Source organism: Mytilus galloprovincialis, chromosome 10, assembly GCF_965363235.1.
Source record: "Mytilus galloprovincialis chromosome 10, xbMytGall1.hap1.1, whole genome shotgun sequence".
NCBI classification, from domain to species: Eukaryota; Metazoa; Mollusca; class Bivalvia; order Mytilida; family Mytilidae; genus Mytilus; species Mytilus galloprovincialis.
This window is the reverse complement of record NC_134847.1, coordinates 80928016-80949266: the sequence shown is the minus strand read 5'-3', so window position 1 is coordinate 80949266 and position 21251 is coordinate 80928016. Positions and strand designations below refer to the sequence as shown.

Here is a 21251-nt window from a genome sequence, read left to right as displayed (position 1 = left end):
TTAGCTTCAAACTTTTTTTCTTCAAATTTTGCATCTTAAAGATAGTAAATCGCTTTTGTGGTTGCAAGATTAATCGACAATTCATGTTTCTAATATCAGAAGAAATTTTTAAAATTCAATGATTTTGATGTTTTCAGTCTAAGTTTGTCTTCTTTTGCTTTTTTCTTAACTTCTTTATTTACCTCTGACTATTCTATTTGTAGCTTTGCAACCTTTCTGATCTTGTCTGATTGCATTTACTTTTCGTTAATCTGCTTTTTTCTATAACATTCAAGATTTATATCTGAAATCCACCTTCTCCTTATCCTGTCTCATATTCCAAGTACATTAGCAGCCGTATCACTAAAAATAGTTTTTACTTTGTTCCAATGTTCATTTAGACCAAGACCAATGTTGCCGCTGTTTTCACTGGTATTTTGTAATGTTTAGTATTGGTTTCTTTAGCTGATGTTAATTTGTTTGTCTTATCTGGTTGTCTTTTTTTGTTTTATCGGGTTGTCTTTAAGGCGGTGGATGTTATATGCTTTACTGTTATGTTGTGGTCTGACTACTTTTCTCAGTTTAAGTTTTATCTTTACAAGTAGACAAGGTGATGGTCACTTCCACAATCTGCTCCCCTTAATAATTATTGTGTTACTAGTAAATTAAAAGCAAACTAAATGGTATTGCTATAGACATATGTACTTTCATTGATCTTCAATCTGTCGATAATTGTTTTATTTGCATTGTATAAGGACATGTTTTTCCCTGTCTGTTTATGACGTCTTTATACTAAATCCATTGGAAGTTGGATGTGTACTGATTGATTTTAAAGTTTTAGATGCATGATTTTTTCGTCTGTTGTTATTGGATATGAACTAGCTGTCAGTAACTGCGAGTACTCTCAGATCTGTACTTAGTGTCTTTTTGTTGTTGGGATGTACAAGTACTAGGCCACGTCCAATCTGTTTGTTTTTTTTTTTAGTTTTTTGTATATGTATTTCTATTTGAATCTTTTGGTGAGTGAAGATTTTTTCAACTGATTGTTATAGTTCGTCTTATGTTGTACTGTTACATCATTGTCCCAGGTTAGGGTGAAGGTTGTGGTCTTTTGAGTTGTCTCATTGGCAATCATACCACATCTTCTTTTTATATATACTAATACAAAAGACAACAATAAAGCACATAATATATAAGCAATAATTTACACAACACAAAATGCGGTCCCCGAACCCTCCCTCTAGGTTTGTTTAAAGTATATATTGTATAGTAATTATTCACTGAGGTCTGTTTTACAAATGAAAATTATTCTGTAAGTATCATCTGTTAAATTGACCAAAACAAACATAGTATTACCGTGTAAGTATATCTATTATATATTATGATAGCTAAATTATTTTAAATCTTCAAAATTTTAAACGTAAACAAGCAATCAATTATACATTTGTAAAGTACAATATCTTCTTGAATTGTAGTCAGTGAAAGGGAAAAGTATAACTTTGACATTCGTGTGTTGTCTACGAGTTGTTACATGTATGTTGATTTTATCTTTTGAGTGACATTTTCCCTAGCGAAAATGTCTGCACTTAAAGTTAATTGCTATGATTAAAACCGACTCAATACATAACTTTCTATTGTTATATTATGTTACAATCATAGTATTGTTTATTGGTAATTGTTTCATTTAGGAATTTAATAAGGCTTCTTTTATTGTTTGACTGTCAGTCAGGGCGTTCTAGTTAGAGAGTATATTAACTGTCAAGTTTGTAGACTTTACCACTCATAATTTCATTGTTAATTTCAAGGTTATCGAAATGTTTTCAGATATCTAATTAAATGTTTACGTTTTTGAAAAACTCAGTATGCTTTCAGAATTGAAATGCAACACACACGTTTATATTAACAGGGTTGCAAATGCATTTTGTTTTTTGTTTTTTCAAATGTGAAATTTTTCCTTTTCAAGTTCTGACTTATATAAACAAACGTTTTCTGGTCACTCTATCCTTTTCGTATATTTTCATACAACTTGGGCGCATGTAAAATTGAAGTTGATAAAACTACATGTATCATTAGTTTTCGTCTGGATAACAAGTGGTTTAGACATTAAGACAATGATCTGCCTTCTGTGAGAAGCGACACCTTTGCAATAATGGTACGTTTGTTTGGCAATAAATAAACAATGTTGTTTTCAAGCATCCAGTTTATTACCTGTATTGCTGGCTCTACTTAAGGTAAAGACAACCAGTTAAATTTGACTAAGGAATCATTTGTTTCTGTTTAGGCCTTTTGGTTTTGATGTATTATTTATTTGCTTCTTGATCTTGGTTACATAAACATTGATTTAACGTGTTCCCCTAAAATACGAGTGAAGATGTATCTTTCCTGCGTATTTTTATCTGCACTGCCATATAAAATTCATACAAAGTAACATGATATGTTGACTATAATGACTGCATCTATCGATTGTACTTGAAATAACTAAAGTATGTCACAAAGTAAGTTTTGTCTGCTGCATATCAGGTTGTAGAATTTTTTTTTATGCGTGTGGGATTCCAATTAAAAGTTTACAGCAAAAGATATAATAATTTAAGCTTTCCAATTGTGAATCTTATATTTCTATGTACCAACATTACAATAGCATCTGCATATAGAGTTAAAACACGTTGATATGATAGAGCTTGCAGGGCCGTAACTAGCCTGTTTAGATAGTGAGGCAAAATATATTTTTGGCGTAGCTCTGAGAAAAACAACGCAAAATCGTGCATTCTGAGCGTTTCCTACTCTCCTTGCATTGAAACGGCTTAATTAATTTTTGGCTAATTTTTTTTGCTATTTTTTTTTCGACAATATTCTGGTCCCAAGGCAAAAACATAGATTCATTGTAATTTAAGACTTTAAGGTTCTAGATACAACATTAAAAGACCGATATGTAGGATAAAGCAAAAATTGTAATTCTCATAATTATTAAATACTGGATCTGTCTGTCTGTTCTTGTCTTGTATTATGCTTAGACTTTGGTGATTTTTTTTATGACTAGATTTAAATATAGTGACAGTGCAGTATTATACTTTAAGTACTAGTTCTGCTTACATCCACACTAGGGACAATTCTTCACCTTGTTTTTAGGTATTAATGATTCTCTCAAAGTATTGTTGAAGACCCTCCAGCAACTATCAAGGTGAAGAAATGGAACAAAAACTTAGACTATTGATGATTTGTATTTTTTCTATGCATTGACTTTGTGTGCGATTAGGTCCTCTGAAAGTGTACTCCATATTCCTTTATTTTCTCAACACGACTTAATGCAAGTTTAACCCTTCAATGTAAAAGGTCATATATGGCCAATACCTTGTTGTTGTTTTTTTTTCAAATAATTTGATACTGGGTAATAGGTGACCTTACTTTAATTCAAACCATGTCAGCTATCTAGTTTTATTTACAAAAAACTATTTTGTATTCTTTGATATCAATTATCCATGCAGAAAGGACCATTTTTTTGTGTCCAGTAGCATCGTATATTCTAAAAATATTTTCTCGCACAATGTCTGGACATCGGGGGACATGCAACATTGCAAAACCACGTTTACAAATGAAAATCAACACTCAGACTATAGTCATAAAGTAGGACAATAAATGAACAACAGACAAACCGGGACGCAAAAGTACAAACATTGACCATCAACTCTGAAAACTGAAAGGAAAATAGAAACATGGATAACAAAAAAACATGCAGGGGCGACACCAAAGAGTGAAGAGAACTTGCGTCTTGAAAGACACTTTCCGTGAAAAACAATATGATATGAAGACAATCTTTTGTTTCAGTTTTTTTTTTTTTTTTGGGGGGGGGGGGGATTTCTAACATGAGGCATTTGCCTCATTTGCCTCAATGTAGTTACGGCCCTGTCTTGCGTTTGCTATTATAATTTTTTTCTGATAGGTTGCTGCTTATTACATTGATGCTATTTTCAAATATTCAAACAAGTAAAAGATGAGGTCATTCTGTCGAAAGTATTGTGGACATCATTGTGATTTAATTGACCGAGTTCGAATATTTGTATTATAGATAACCATTGATATTTTACAGTTATGTAGTCACAATCTTTTTTCCCCGATTTGAAAGCAATTAACTTTTCACTCATCATACTCAATACAATGTTTCACTAGTTGAGTTAGATTTATAAGGATCTATAGTGCGGTTATGTATATCAGATACATTATAGTTTGACTTTGTCCTTCATTTTCCAGATTTTAAATTACTTATGCTATATGTATATGTGGATTTTGCAAACGAAATGTTGTCTTTTATCAGGTGTAAAGTTGCGTTTCATTTTGACGCGACATATGAAGGTGCTACTAGATAATTTAATTGATAATCTGTCATGATTGTGACACGAGTTTGCTAAAACAATTGAAGTTACCATGCTTTTGAAAGAATTTAAATTTCAAATTATTAATAATATTCAGAGATTATTGCAAATAAAGTGTATTATGACAAGTTAAGATTTCTATGCATAGTTATAAATGTTTGAATAGACAAGAAGGGATATAGGTTATTAATTTTCTATACAAAGTCATACACGACCCGGAATTAACTGAATACGAAGTTGCGATTCCTGCTCATCAAAACAACAGTGAATATAAAAAAGAAGATGTGGTATGATTGCCAATGAGACAACTCTCCATAAGAGACCAAATGACACAGAAATTAACCATTATAGGTCACCGTCAGGCCTTCAACAATGAGCAAAGCCCATATCGCATATAGTCAGCTACAAAATGGCCCGAAATGACAAATGAAAAACAATTCATACTAGAATACTAATGGCCTAATTTAAGTAAAAAAATGAACTAAAAACAGTATAAACACATCATCAAACGACATTCACTGAATTACAGGCTCTTGAATTGGGACAGGCACATGCATACATAATCTTGTTCGGTTAAAGATGCTAGCGGGATCCCAACCCTCCCTTAACCTGGGACAGCGGTGTAACAGTACAACGTAGGAACGAACTACAAAAATCAGTTGAAAAAGGCTTAACTCATCAGATGGATACAAATACAAATGCTACACAGAAGTCTGCAACACGATCGTTAACTCAAATTATTACCTCATTGCAAGTGCAAGACCGCCTCAAGTCCGGTTTGAGCAGATTTCGATTAGATCTTTTAAGACCTGACATCTTACATGCAAATCTTTTCGTTCTGTTGTCTTTCTGAAGATTCGATGTGTATATTGATGCCAGTTGCGCTAAGGATTCAGTTTGAACAGATGACATTTTCTCTGAGGATTCAGTGTGAAATGATGACAGTTTCTCTGAAGATTCAGTGTAAACTGATGTCAATTTCTCTAAAGATTCAGTGTGACCTGATGCCAGTTTCTCTTAAGATTTAGTGTAACTGATGTTGGTTTCTCTGAAGATTCAGTGTGAATTGATGACAGTTTCTCTGAAGTTGCAATATGAGCTGACGACAGTTTATATGAGGTGAAGATTCAGTGTGAATTGATGACAGTTTCTCTGAAGAATCAGTGTGAACTGATGACATTTCTATAAAGATTCCGTGTGAATTGATGTCAGTTTCTCTGAAGAATCAGTGTGAACTGATGACAGTTTCTTTTAAGTTTCAGTGTGAACTGATGACCGTTTTCTATAAAGATTCAGTGTGAACTGATGTCAGTTTCTCTGAAGTTTCAGTGTGAACTAATGACAGTTTCTCTGAAGGTTCAGTGTGAGCTGATGACAGTTTCTATAAAGATTCAGTGTGAACTGATTTAAGTTTATTTGACGTTTCAGTGTGAACTGATGACAGTTTCTATGTAGATTCAATATGAACTGATGAAAGTTTCTCCGAAGATTCAGCGTGAACTGATGACAGTTTCTTTTAAGTTTCAGTGTGAACTGATGACCGTTTTCTATAAAGATTCAGTGTGAACTGATGTCAGTTTATCTGAAGTTTCAGTGTGAACTAATGACAGTTTCTCTGAAGGTTCAGTGTGAGCTGATGACAGGTTCTATAAAGATTCAGTGTGAACTGATTTAAGTTTATTTGACGTTTCAGTGTGAACTGATGACAGTTTCTATGTAGATTCAATATGAACTGATGAAAGTTTTTTGGAAGATCCAATAGGTTTTTTTAAGAAGGTATTCTTAAAATTAAGTGTGAACGAACGCATAACATTTGTTTTCCGAAAATGTGTGTATAATTAATAACAGTTTTGTGAAGAATCAGTGTGTATAAAAAAGATTCTGAAGAATTAATGTAACAATCTTTTCCTGCACTTTGATTTATACTTTTTAATTGTTTTTTCTGAAGATTCAGTGTGCATTGATTTGGTTTTGTTTCCTAAATATTAATTGTGTTTTGAATTTTGTAATAGTTTTTACAAGACTCAGTGTGATTTGATGACAGTTTTTCACACGATTCAATGTGACCTAATAGCAGTTATGATTGTTTTAATGTAAGCTACAAATCTTGAAAAGAAAAAAAAAACTTGGAATTTATTTCCAAAATCAATAAGAATATATTATAAAATACTTTAACGAATCTGTTCAATTGTTTAAATGACGTTGTACTTTTAAAAGTCAACCATTAGGTCAAAACAAACCCTTGTGTAAATAAACGCATTTAAATATCTTATCTTAAATATCTTATCTTATCTTATCTTATACCAATTTCAAAATGAGAAACTTTTATTTATTACGTCTGTTTCTTTACGCAAAGCTTAGTTGTATAAAAGCTTTCAGAACTTTAAGTACGAAGTCTTCAAGCACTTAAGGTAGATTCATGGTATACCGCCATCTTGGATTGAACAATCACAGTAAAAAATCGGTCTAGTTATTTGCCTAAATCTGCAAATTTGGAAACAGATTTGCAATTTGATGGTTAGACAGTTTAATAATATAAAGAAAACTTGGCAATTTATTGTATAATTCTAAATAATTAAACAAATATCATTTTATTTTGCTTTTTAAATCATTTTTTTCAAATGAGCCATTTAAGGGAAGATAACTCTTTTAGTAAAAAATTTATACTGGACAGATAGGGAATTTTTTTCTTTTTACTTGTAGCAAGAAAACAAGTTCGGTGACACCATTTTTTCTTCTTATTTTCTTAAAACATATTACAAAACCTATCTTTTCACAATTTATTTCAAAATTCTATCTCATAGATTATTTTTTATGCACACAATTGTGTTTTTCCATTAACAATCTAACCAAATTTAGGCAATTTTGAACGACTCATAGCTTGAAAAATTGCACGGTGACCCCTACTTTTTATTATATTTTTGAAAAGAGCATATTAAAATCTTCATTCTGGCTAAGTATAAGAAAATTCTGTCTCAAAAAAGATTTACTTATGATCTACCTTAAATAGGACCTTTCTAGTAATCCTTCACCAAATACCGTCCTGCACTGAATAACACTGCACATTCAACGGACAAATATTTTTTTTTCATATTGGTGAAAAGCGATATAGATTTCATAAGTGTATTCTTATTGTAGTCATAAAAAAACATCACCACAACATAACTACGTACACAAGAAGCTCTAAGTATCGTGGTAATTTTTTAGTCGTGAATTCAGTATAGAGACAACGGTGATCTAAAATTCCAAGAGACAATCAACATAAGATACAATGTACATCAAGGACCAACGAATGTGGTCAAAACTTGGGACGAATAAATACTGATTTTACTTTTTAAACTGTTATGATTTGAGCGTCACGACAAGTCTTGAGCAGAAGAACTTGCGACTAGTGTACTAAATTATAAAACTAGAATCTTTTGGCTACAAATGATTACCGAACGGTTCAACCATCCTAAATAAGTGGTAAGATACTGGAACCCTAACATTGTAGTGTATCTTACCTCCTATACATTTCTAGGAATATGATTGGTTAAAAGCGCCCGCTTTGAGACGTTGTATATTTGATATTAGGTTAGGAGGGAGGCGGGGCTTTTTTTATACACGGTCAAACATTGTAGTGTATGCGTTTTTAACAAGACAATCCATGAAAACAGACTTAAATAATTCATTTCCTAGTGAATAGACAATGCAGGCGAATGAATGAGTTGCCTTTTTCTTTCAATAGTATACATATACATATATATATATATATATATATATATACAACTCGTCTAAACATCAACCCAACAATGTTAGATCTGTAAATGTGCTTTCGCAAATTTTTGGTTCTTCCCTCGCCGGGATTCGAACCCATGCTACTGTGATATCGTGACACCAAATCGCCTGCACTGCAGCTGTCTAGCTAGACCACACGACCACCTGGGCTCTACAAAAAATAGAGCTTTCGCTGGCCGTGTGTTACCTTTCCTCGTCAGTTTTAATCTAGCGGCGTACTACAGTACATGATATATAAGGCATAAAGATGTTATTGTTACAGATCAGCTAAATTATCTATAGTACATAAAGGATCCTACAAATTAATGTAATATACAGTCACAGAAAATAATTATATTTATAAGTACGTCTGAGTCAGTGACCACTCTTCAACAGATGTATCCATCGGATCGCCATCAATGATGGTGATACATGGCTGTGTACATAATGTATATACAACTCGTCTAAACATCAACCCAACAATGTTAGATCGTACTACAGTACATGATATATAAGGCATGAAGATGTTATTGTTACAGATCAGCTAAATTATCTATAGTAAAGGATCCTACAAATTAATGTAATATACAGTCACAGAAAATAATTATTGCGAAAGCAAATTTACAGATCTAACATTGTTGGGTTGATGTTTAGACGAGTTGTATAAACATTATGTATGGCGTTCATTATCACTGAACTAGTATATATTTGTTTAGGGGCCAGTTGAAGGACGACTCTGGATGCGGGAATTTCTCGCTACATTGAAGACCTGTTGGTGACCTTCTGCTGTTGTTTTTTTCTATGGTCGGGTTGTTGTCTCTTTGGCACATTCCCCATTTCCATTTTCAATTTTACAGCCATTTATCACCATCATTGATGGCGATCCGATGGATACATCTGTCTGTTGTAGAGTTGTCACTGACTCAGACGTACTTATAAATATAATTATTTTCTGTGACTGTATATTACATTAATTTGTAGGATCCTTTACTATAGATAATTTAGCTGATCTGTAACAATAACATCTTCATGCCTTATATATCATGTACTGTAGTACGCCGCTAGATTAAAACTGATGAGGAAAGGTAACACATGGCCAGCGAAAGCTCTTTTTTTGAGAGCCCAGGTGGTCGTGTGGTCTAGCGGGACGGCTGCAGTGCAGGCGATTTGGTGTCACGATATCACAGTAGCATGGGTTCGAATCCCGGCGAGGGAAGAACCAAAAATTTGCGAAAGCAAATTTACAGATCTAACATAGTTGGGTTGATGTTTAGACGAGTTGTATATACATTATGTACACAGCCATGTATCACCATCATTGATGGCGATCCGATGGATACATCTGTTGTAGAGTTGTCACTGACTCAGACGTACTTATATATATATATATATATATGTTTTAGACATCTGCTTTTTAAAAAAAATAGTAAATCGTGAAACTTAACGTATACCTCTATTAGATAAGATAATCATGGGTCAAAGCAATTAAGTCTGTCTTATACCTTTCGACAAGTCCATCAAACTATTATTACAGTATCATTTGTACGGAAATATTACATACCATTTAATTTACAAAGAGAAATAAAACGTTTACAAGTATCACACGTGTCAATAATTCTGTTAGTATTGAATCAACACCTTTGATATGGTTCACCAATATTTGATTTGATTGATTGATCCGTCAATAGTCTGATTAGCAGACAATACACAAGTACATATCAACATAGGGTTGTATTTACTGTGAACAAATAATGTTTTCCTTATCTCTGCAGGTATAACTAATGTAATCTTGGGTGGTTTCAGATTGTCTACATTATATAGCAAATACAACTGCTGGGTTTACATGACATATTAGTAGAAATACATTCGGGAAACACTGTAGAAGTGGGTTATATTTCTGATTCGAGATAGTGAACTGTATTTTGACTTTTTTGTAAAGACAATTAAATGAAACGTTTTATCTTCATTACATTTGTTGTTTCTTATATAATTGTCCCCAAGGGTGAGCTAGGAATATTAGGATCAATTTGGTGTTCTCCAACCATCAGTAAAACCCTTATCCAAGCGGTGCTTCCTTTTGACTTTAGGGATGTGCAAGTACGCAGACACGTCCGGTTATAATGGAGACGAACATTCGATGACATGCTCTCTGCCAGTAAATAACATTTCAAAAACTCTTTGAGCGGTCCGTAGGTGGTCTGTTGTGAGGCAAAATATCTCCTAATCCAAAATACCCTTATTTTCCCGTAAAGTCTGATGAATTTCAAAAAACATGCTTATTCTTATTGTGTATACTGTTGGAAAACTTTTTTTATTCTCAGCTGAAACTATGAATATCTATCTAGTGTACAATATGTAGGAAATATAACGAAGAACCAAATTAATAGATTTAGTCTTTAAGGAAAAGTAAACAGAAAGACGGACCGGACCATTGGAGTCACACGAGTGTCATGTATCTTTATTGGAGAATTTTAAGGTTCCTTCGATTTTGACATGTATATTTACAATCTACTTCAAGTCAGAATTTTATCCCTGCATATATTGAACCACATTAAAAGCCTTTTTATCTTTAATTGCATACTGTTTAAATGTTTATTTTTTCAAAAGTCAAGTAAATATATGTCTAGTAATTGACGATAGTTTGATCTTCTGTGAACGCACGCATATTTGGAGTTTCTGTTACAGAATAATAAAATGTGTTTGTATTACGTTCTGTTTCTTAGGCGGGATTTATTTATTTAAGTGTAAAATATTCAAGTATTAAGCTCAATAAATGTCCTTCGTTAAATCCGTTGTCAAAACTGAATGATTTTATTATAACTTATTGACCTAGTGCGTTTTGGATTTTTATGTTCCAAAAACATATTTCAGAGTCCTATTTTTTCTCCTTATTTTTTTAATACGCAATTTTTTTCTGTATTTTTATGAAAAGGTAAATTATGCTAAAAAGGTCAATTATTACTTAAATGACTATATTTGTTTTAAAACAATATCACGCACAAGTACGCGAGTCTCTGAATAAAATATATATATATAAATATATAAGTATTCGTAGAATGTGTTGAACGATCTTCAAACTCTTCACAAGGTAAGGTCAATAGACTCGGGAACTTTCTTGTCTGACATTTAGTATTCAAAACAAACTATATATATATATATATATATATATATAAAAGTCTATAAAAACGACCAACCAGCAAATTTACTATGTACCGGATCGTCTAGAATAGGCGATACTATGCAGATAAGGAAAAAATTATATCAGTCTAAAGATTTGCACAACGGTACTGATATAAGATGTTATAATACGAAAATGTTGTTATTAAATCGTGCGATCACGATTTAATAACAACATTTTCGTATTATAACATCTTATATCAGTACCGTTGTGCAAATCTTTAGACTGATATATATATATATATATATATCAGTCTAAAGATTATACATCTTATATCAGTACCGTTGTGCTAATCTTTAGACTGATATAATTTTTTCCTTATCTGCATAGTATCGCCTATTCTAGACGATCCAGTACATAGTAAATTTGCTGGTTGGTCGTTTTTATAGACTTTTATATATATATATATATAATTTTATGATTTGCAAAATCACGAAAATCAGGACTGTTTGAAAGTTTTTAAAAAGTTTGCATACGATATACATGTATGTCTTTAATATCTACTTCCAGTGGGATTGATTTCCATTTGATTCTGACCAAGTGAGTGAAACAAATACTACAGCAATTGACTTTACTGCACTATGACCACTTTAAAGTAACCATTCCATAGACAACTATCATTGGTTAGATGTAACTTTCAACTATAATCCTTAATTATTGTAATGATAACTTTTATTTTAGGAATGACTGTAAGATTTTGAAGACTGAATAACATCAAAAATGTAGTTAACATTGATTACTTTACGGTCAAAGTTATGTCTATGAGATGATATACCAAAATAACTGGTAACCAATCAAAAGACGTGTAACATCTAAAATCAAATTATAAGAAAACATTTACATACAGTTTACCGAATTTGTACCAACATTTCAAGCGATAGCTATGGTACTGATAAAAAAAAGTTATGTATCATTGGTGGCCTTCGACTGTTGTCTGCTCTTTGGTCGGGCTGTTGTCTCTTGACACATTCCCAATTTCTATTTTTAATTTCATTAGCAGGAAAACAATTTTTTCAGTTTCAATCTAGATGGATTGAAAATGAGAGGAAAGTCCCCGAATTAAATAATGGATTATGATACGATACTTGTGTGCTATAATTTTACATCAAATAAACGTCCTATTGTTAACAATTGTTTGGATAGATCAAGCTAACGACTAAGAAAGAAACCTCTTTAAACCAGTTATGTGTTTGTAAAAAGCAGTTTTATCGATGCTTTATTAAGGTCTTATATGAAACAGAAATAAAACAGTCAGCCTAACATTTGTACTAATAAACTTCAAAGATTTTAATTTGAATGTGTTAAACAAACGAACCAGTGACCTTTGAGAGTTAGTTGTGGCTCTTACCCTAGATCTTAATGTATCTTTAACTGTTGTTATTAAAGATTATGCCTAACATACCAAAATATCTGCGTTAAGATTGGTACAATGTATGTGTCAGTTTTACATTGTGAACGACGCACTTCATTCTTTGAACGTATGTAACCTTAATGTAAATTTTATAATTGTGTAAATAATTTTGCCTTATACCATCAACAAAGTTTCACAAAATAAACAAAAACACGTTCAATGGTTTCTCGTGAGTTTTCTTACTACAAATAAAAATCCCCAATAAATTAAAGAAGTATTCTCTTTATATATTATCTAAATTATCATGTCAAGATCTAGAGTTCTGGGAAGTTCGGAAAGAATCCGTATAAAAGGAATAACTACCCTTTACTAATGGCATTTCAAAAATAATTAATGTTTGACATTTAACAAAAAACCACACTTGAGATTTGAAAAGATTTAATTTATATAAGATTTTGCCTTCTTCAGGGCTATGTTAGTTCGATAAAACACTTTTACTGTGATAAATGTAAACAGATTGGTATACCTTTATTTTATTATAATGGTAATTTCTATACAGATTTATAAATGTCTGTACTAAAGACGCCTCATAGTGCCGTTAAATACATTTATAAGATAATGGACCTTTTATACATAGTGTTAAATACTTAATAGAATCCTACCCAGTTGTAAAATATCTTTATGATAGTGCAAATGAAAGGTAAAAAAGGATTAATCTTTTTAACAGTGCCAAGCTTAATTTACAATTATATTAATTTTTTCACGAAAAGTCGTTGACTTTGCAGTTTATTTGCAATTCAAAGCACACAAAGAATCAGGGAAAAAACTTGTCTAATAAACGAAATGACATTGAAGGATTTATAATACAGTGTGATTCACGATTAACAAAATAATCTATTTAGAACTATCAACTTGTACTGTACTCGTACATCATATGGACCCTCAATTTTAATAGCAACGAAATCACAAAATAAACATTAAAATTGTGACCATTATCGCGTTGACATTGAAGAATATGGAATCACTTTGAGGAATTCATACATTGGTTCTCCTCCACAAGGACAGTGTAGCTGTAGGATATTTATATTTATACAAGGCTAGATGTACGGATAATCAGCCTATATATCAATGTTTCACTAACTGTGTATCATGTCGTTATAGGTAAGATCACACGAATTATTTAATAGCTCATAATATATACGTGTTATTATTCAACATCTTAAAGAAAACGTGTACATGTAATAACTTTTTTTTAAAAGGAAAAAAAAATAATTAAAAAATGAGGCATTTGTGAAAGTCAGAATAATTATACATAATATCACGTACACAATAATGTAAATTGGTTGACGATTATGAAAAAGCAAATATAACTATAGATATTATATAACATGTATAATGCTGACATAACTAAGGAAGTTTAAATACATTAAATATTTTGAGATGGATGTATAATTTAATTTCTTTGAGAAGACACAATGCAATGATATTGCTATTAAATTGAATGAAACCTGTAATTTATTGCCAATACTACGTATTTATGTCTATATAATTATTTGGTCTAGATAATACTTATGTATATGTGCAGTATATTCTTTATAAAGCATACCAAGTAACAGTAAAACGTTGTAATTGTATGTTTTATTACACACTACTCTATTTCAATATACGGTACATTAATCTACATAATACTCGTGTAAGAGAATGATCGCTGAACTAGTATACATGAATTGTGAAGAGGCCAGCTGAATCCCGAATCCGGTTGCGGGATTTTCTGTCAGCTTTGAACACTTTGTTCTGTAGTTTGCTCTTTGGTTGGTTTGTTTTCTCTTTATCACATTCCCTGTTTTCCGTCTTAATTTTATATAAAGTACCTCAAGCATTCTGTGTACAATGAATGATTATTTAAATGGGACCATAAGATAACTTTGGATCATTAAGCATTGTTAAGCAGAATTATGTATATAAACATTACGAAATATCCAAAACCCAATTAATTAGTTTTTTTATATTCACAAATATCGCTTTTTTACAATTGTAAAAAAAGTAATATACATAATGAATGCATTTTGCAGTGGATTCGAACAATGGTAAAATTACCTAGTGACACTACACAGCCTTCAGTTACTTCTAAGACTTTGTCGTGCTCGCATGTTTTAATGGTAATCTGATATGTTGAGTTACATGTTTGTCAATTACTACACTAAACGTCGAGTAATATGGACCCACGGTGTAGTACCAAAGTATCTTTCTAATTGTGTTGCCAATAGCTTCTTTTAAAATACATCTTTCTATCTTTCTTATAGCGATATCGAATGGTGTCTGGTTGTTTTTTTTAATAAAGTTAGTCTACGCATGACTTTATAAGATGTTTTATTTTGGAATGTTCCATGTAATATCTATCAAAACATGAATAGCAAGAAGGCTGCCACATGTGGAGCATACTCTGCTTACCCTTCCGGGGCATCTTAGATCATTCCCTGTTTTCGGTAGGGTTCGTGTGGCTTAATCATTTATTTAGCTTTCTCAGTTGCGTTTTGTGTACTCTTTTGTGTCTGTTTGTCCTTTTCTTGTTTAGACATGGTGTTGTCAGTTTATTTCCGATTTACGAGTTTGGATGTTCCTATGGTATCTTTCGCCCCTCTCCTATCTATATTTGGTATGACGTTTGCGTACCGAATGACCTATCCTGTATTCACTTCCTAGTCACTTTACAGGATATTTGAGTATTTATATATAATATGTGTGTATCTATTGACTTAACAAAAACGACCACCTTGTTGTACACATTGGCATAGTGACTGGCTAGAACGTTGTAGGACTTCGTGTGGTCTTAGATATCTCTTAAAATGTTAACCAAAGATCAAGGTACACTTTGTCCTTATTGATCGAAATAACATAATCTCTCATTCGGAATCAAATCGATGTAAATATAAAATCATTATATCACTTAGTGTTAAACAAATCAAAATAAATTACCTCTCTTTGTATAATTTAAAGTATCAATAGATTAACAAGTATAAATTACTTAATAACACAAAGATTAAATACCCTTATGTATATTGTCAATGACCTATAAGTATATATCGTTGATACGTATACTTCAGACCTTTATTTGTTCTTTGTAAACACTAAAACAATGACTAAGTTATATGTTTATATGGGCGTGTTGATATTCAGATTCCAAAAAAAATGATTTCTATGACCACATAAAAGAGAATATGGATGAGTTTAACCATATTGGACCGTAACATGCTCACGAATACTTATTTTTGTTCTTGCTTGGTCCGTGAACAAATAGCCGGGGGTATTATAGGAATTATTTTCTCATATCTAACTTAGATCATGGCACACTCCTGTGCCCTGAGAAAATCGAAGCTTTATTCATTTTACTTGAGGTACATTTGTTAGACAGAATGTATTTCAAAAAAGAACGTGCATAAAAGGTAAAAGAGATATGGTCACTTTTGTCTTCTTACAACTTGCAGTGAAACCCTTGCCACAGTGGGACGTCCGTTTAACTGTGTAGGATGTACAATTACGAAGACACGTCTGATCGAAGACACGTCTGATCGAAGACACGTCTGATCAGAAAGAGAACTCCATCCGATACCTCGTGTGAAAATATTGCTACGGTATATGCACATTAAGAACCATTGCAACATCTTTTTCAGAGGTCTGTATCTTAAGGCGGCCTGCTGCAAAGAATGCCACGCTCTCTCCACGTTTAGAACTCTCGTAGCAACTTGTTTAGGGATCTGTATCTATAAGCTGCCTTCTGAAAAAAATGCCGCGCTTTCTGCACGTTTAGAACTCTTTAACATCTTTTGCAGGAGTCTGTTATTTTTATCAAATATTTTGCACCTAGTCGTTAATGTCACATCAGCCAGCAAATATATTATGTTTATATAATGTTACAAAATACCATCTGTGGAATTTATAAAGATAATTTTATAGTTCACATATCTGATAAAACCAAAGCCGCAAATGGCAAACATGTTATACTGTGTCCTATTAGTGACTGGCTTCAACAGATACTTTTTAATTGATATACTTTATGTTGGAGTTGTTTCCCTTGCCCGCCATGCACTATCATTAGCGAGGGGGATGGGGCATTAACCAAATTAAAACATGATGTACAATTAAACAGTGTTGAATTATACAAGGTAAAGTAGAATTGTTCGAAAACAATGTTTTCCTTAATCTAGCCATCTAGCCGTACGAGGTCAGCGCTACAAGTTAATCTTAATGATTTATAAATGAACTTGTGCTACAAGATGGGTCTCATCAAACAAAATTATATTATAAATTCGCTACTTCTCTTTTAGTTATGTAAGAATACCTTTCTGGTCTTCCTGTGTCTCAGAGTCCTGTGTCCACTTTAGAGTACATCATGCAAAATATGCATGTACATATATATACACAGCAAAACACATATTATAAGACCTATAAAGACTGATCTAATTCTTGCACACACAAAAAAGAAGACGCGTGTTTAGCATCTAGAACAAAACAATGACGTGTACATATATATAAACGTCATATTTGTAGTTTAAACAGAAAATATGATGATGTGTAACTATCTTTCATTTAATATATATTTAGAAATTTGGAATAACAAAGATTTCGGTTAATATTTCTTCAATTTCACATCTATATGATGCATTACTATTACTTTATAAACTCATTTATTTTTAATTTACATTTCAGATTTAAGTACAATCTCGGAGTAATCGCTTTTAGTTGAAGCAACGATCAAGTCCGTATACAATGGATTTATGTATTTATTCATATAAGATATACTTATGAGCGAGTTCATAAATGGATCAGCTGAAATAGAAATTTAATGGATTAGATATAATGATTATAAAGATTATTAAACCAGGATTACGTGCTTTACGATGTGTGTTAATACTAAAACCATTTATTTGTGTTCCCTGACCTCCTAAAACCCTATCTCAATGTATAGTTTAAGTAATCTAGTTTTGTTCGTGAAGGTAGATGTGTTAGTCGTAGAATTGTTCTATTGCAATAATAATGAGTGCTGTGGTGTTTGTGGGTGATGCTTGGAAACCCTCCATTGTACAGATTGTCCCCTTTGCTGACAAAAACATTCAAAATAGTGCTAAATATAAACAATCAGCTACATCAGGGACAGATACTAACAGCAGGTGCTTCCCAGTATTAGCTGTTACAAGGAGTCATTCTGGAATATCACTGAATACTGTGGATACGTATTCGTCACTTGATTTTAGTGATTTTCAGTCAGAGGTTTCGGACGCTGTGTCTTATTCAGGACGTTTACCAACAACGTGCGTCAGAAAAGATAGAAAGTTCCGAAAAATAGCTCGACATTCATCGATGAGGGAAAATCGCAGCGACATGATGGTTAAATTTTCAGTCCAAGATTTGAATGAACAATGTGGTGCTGTAACGCCACGAAGAAATAGTATATCAAGTATTGATACTGGAGTGTCCGTGTCAACCGTGTCAGCCTCTAGTTCCGTGTCAAATGGGCTTCCAAAGCCAACACTTTCTGATAAAAAATTCTTGTACAAACAAAACGGATTTAAAAAAACATTGCCGTATACCCCTGGAGAAATAGAGTTACAGAAGCAGAAAGAATTGTATGCAAAGGAACAAGCTCAGAAACGGAAAAAGTACAAGTTGAATGTAAATCAGCTACCGCGTAGTAATACGCCTATCACTGATCATGATCCTGATAAACTTAACATGAAACAAGTAATACGATTTTTACAAAAGCAGAAACCCTCTGGATCACCAAGACCTGATACATATAATGTAAAATCACCCGAGCGACGATCAGCTGAAAGTCCAGTAAAAACAGCTCCAGCTAATTTTACCGTCGGTGATAAAATCAGATCGGATTTAAAAACGAGTGACTCTATGAGATCATCACGATCAAGTGAAATAAGCATAGCAAGTCGGAGTAAACTATTGAGTCGTGATTCGGATGTGCAGTCCAAGACTTCTGTAAGTCCAAGACATAATAATCGATATCATTATTCGCATAAACATGACCATAGTTATATAGAAAATTGTTCTACGGACAAACGGGATAAACACCGGAAGTCAGAGGGAAATGTCGATACAAAACATCGATCATCTCATGACGGTAGGGAAAACGATCGAAATAAACACTCGAAAAAACGTGAAAAAGAGTTTAAATTACACAGATTTCTAGCTTTAGCACCCAATGGAGAAGGACAGAAAACTAATCCCCTGATTATTTCAAACATTTCTCATGTGAGGACTAATAATTGGACAACAATGAGAGAAGGATTGAAATCCGAAGGTGCTGCACAAATTCATTCCAAGTCCGAAGAAAAAACATGCATTAAACGAGTTTCCTCCGAAAGGCCTAATGCCTCTCACTATAGAGCTATGAACAAAGAAAATACAAATATTAACTTTAATCAAACTGATAAAAACGATGTCGAACTTCCGCAAAATAAAACTACAGCAGATCAAGAAAAGTATAACATAGGCAAATCCGCTACCATCATGCACCAGAGAACAATTCGTTTTCAAAAGATTAATCCGAGAGATGAGTTGTCTGTGTCAGAATCTGACGATGGCCGAATATCTCAGACAAATTCAAGTATGATACGTCTTCCAAGCGTACATGATTTTGTAGAGGAGGAAGACGAAGAAACAACAACAATCCATGACTCATCTAAGTCAGACATTGACAGGAGAAGTCCGACGACGCAAGCGAGTGACGTCGACTCGGAACAAAAGCGAGAGACAAATATTTCGCGTATTAGTTTGGATTCTTCACGAAGCTCTGTGTATAGTATTCCGATGTTATCACCCTCTCATAGAAAAGGATTTATTTCAAAGGCTAAACAAAGTATTCACGTGAGTCTTCCCAAGGAGGAAGAGGAAACAAAGGAGGTCAAACTATCACTGCGACAGGAAAAGGATCTAACGGCGCAGCGAAGCTATATGCATGATATGGTCTCTAGTAGATCAACTGATCCATTAGAAGTGATCTATAAACATACCAACGGGCATACAGTGTCGCCATCTAGTGAATCTTTTTATGATAGAAATGTCTTCCGGATATCAACGGTATCTATACAAAGTAGAAAATCTGAGGATTGTGGGATATGTGATGGAACAAGACTGTCGCCTGAGTCTCATATGACATCTAGGTCCATTGGTGCTCTATCTAGAAACTAATTTGTAAAGTAGTATTTTTTATATATTTATTAAATTGAAATTCTTGGTATAAATCTAAATTATTTAGAACTTAATAATGTATTGGAAAAAGTAAAGTTACAAAAATTCTGAACTCCGAGGAAATTTCAAAACGGAAAGGCCCTCATCAAATGGCAAAATCAAATGATATAACACATCAAACGAATGGACGACAACTGTCATATTCCTGGCTTAGATTTATACAGGCATTTTCAAATGTAGAAAATGGAGGATTGGACCTGGTTTTATAGCGCTAAACATCTCACTTGTATGACAGTCGCATCATATTCCATTATATTTACAACGATGCGTGAACAAAACAAACATAACAGGTAAAAACTGTCATCTCTCTGTCACAATCTCAATTAGAACAAAAAACAAACAAATATTCAACAAAGAAGCACAACAAGCATTCATTGTTTACTGATATACTTAGTAGGATTTTTAAATCAACCCATTAAAGATTGAAATATGTGAAGTCCTGCGACTGTATTCACATCAACTCTAGTGTAGAGTCGCGTGATTGACGTCATAATGTAAACGTCATACAGGAAGAAATATAAAATAATTTTGTCGTTCAAAGTATTTTCAAAATTATAATTTCACATGGGAAATGGTGGTATACAGGGTTGAAAAGCAAAAGGTTTTGTTAAAAACTAATTAAAAAAAAAATAATTTTAAAATGATCCAGAAGTGGCATCCAGGTCCTATACGTACATGTACCATACAGCAAGGTTGTAAATTACAAATACAAATGGGTCCAAATTAGGCAATTAAGTGATTACAGCACTTGTGGTCTATCCTAAATGGACCAGGTAGAATTTATGTGTTTTTCACCTAAGAGCTGTCCTACATGGGCCAGGTAAGTTTCAGGGATGTACAATGTTGATTTTGGTATATTCGTGTAGTTATATCGGAACACTAATGGACTCACAATGTCACTTAGGATTATCATGGCAGGTAAATCTCAGAAAGTTAAAACTTCGTTTAAATCTATGATACCAGGTTCATTTTTGACTTAAAATATCGTTTAATCTATAAAGCAATAACTTCTCTTTAACTGTATTTCATCTTGATCTTCTATTATACAAGAAGCATCTTTGAGGCTAAAATGTCATTTAGATAAATCATTACAGACACATCTTGTACGTATTAGATATCCTTGTCGATTTCGAAAAAGAGCCGGCTAATGCCCCTAACAAAGGAGCACTCACACCTGAATAGCTGAAAAATATTGATATAAGTTGTAATAACTATCCACTATGAATATATATGTTTAAATTAAATTATGAAGATCTGTTGTAACAGGTAAATTCTTTGCACTAAAACATGATACGTATGATCATTTTGAATGTTAATGTCGATGGCAATGGCAAAACACTATAAGATCTGTATAACA

General features: G+C 32.7%; 1 protein-coding gene across 3 annotated transcripts in view; it reads left to right on the top strand.

Moving 5' to 3' along the window:
* LOC143048541 (uncharacterized) overlaps nucleotides 1-19881 on the top strand; it is a 29912-nt gene extending 10031 nt beyond the window's left edge. For 2 of the 3 annotated variants that reach the window (XM_076222264.1, XM_076222263.1), the window contains exon 2: nucleotides 17339-19881. In XM_076222264.1, coding sequence (XP_076078379.1) covers nucleotides 17666-19834 — 2169 coding nt within the window. In that variant the 5' untranslated portion in view covers nucleotides 17339-17665 and the 3' untranslated portion in view covers nucleotides 19835-19881. Of the gene's footprint in view, nucleotides 1-13517; nucleotides 13793-17338 lie in introns of those variants that run through there. The other variant, XM_076222265.1, reaches the window with a different exon arrangement.
* Nucleotides 19882-21251: the final 1370 nt, after the last annotated feature.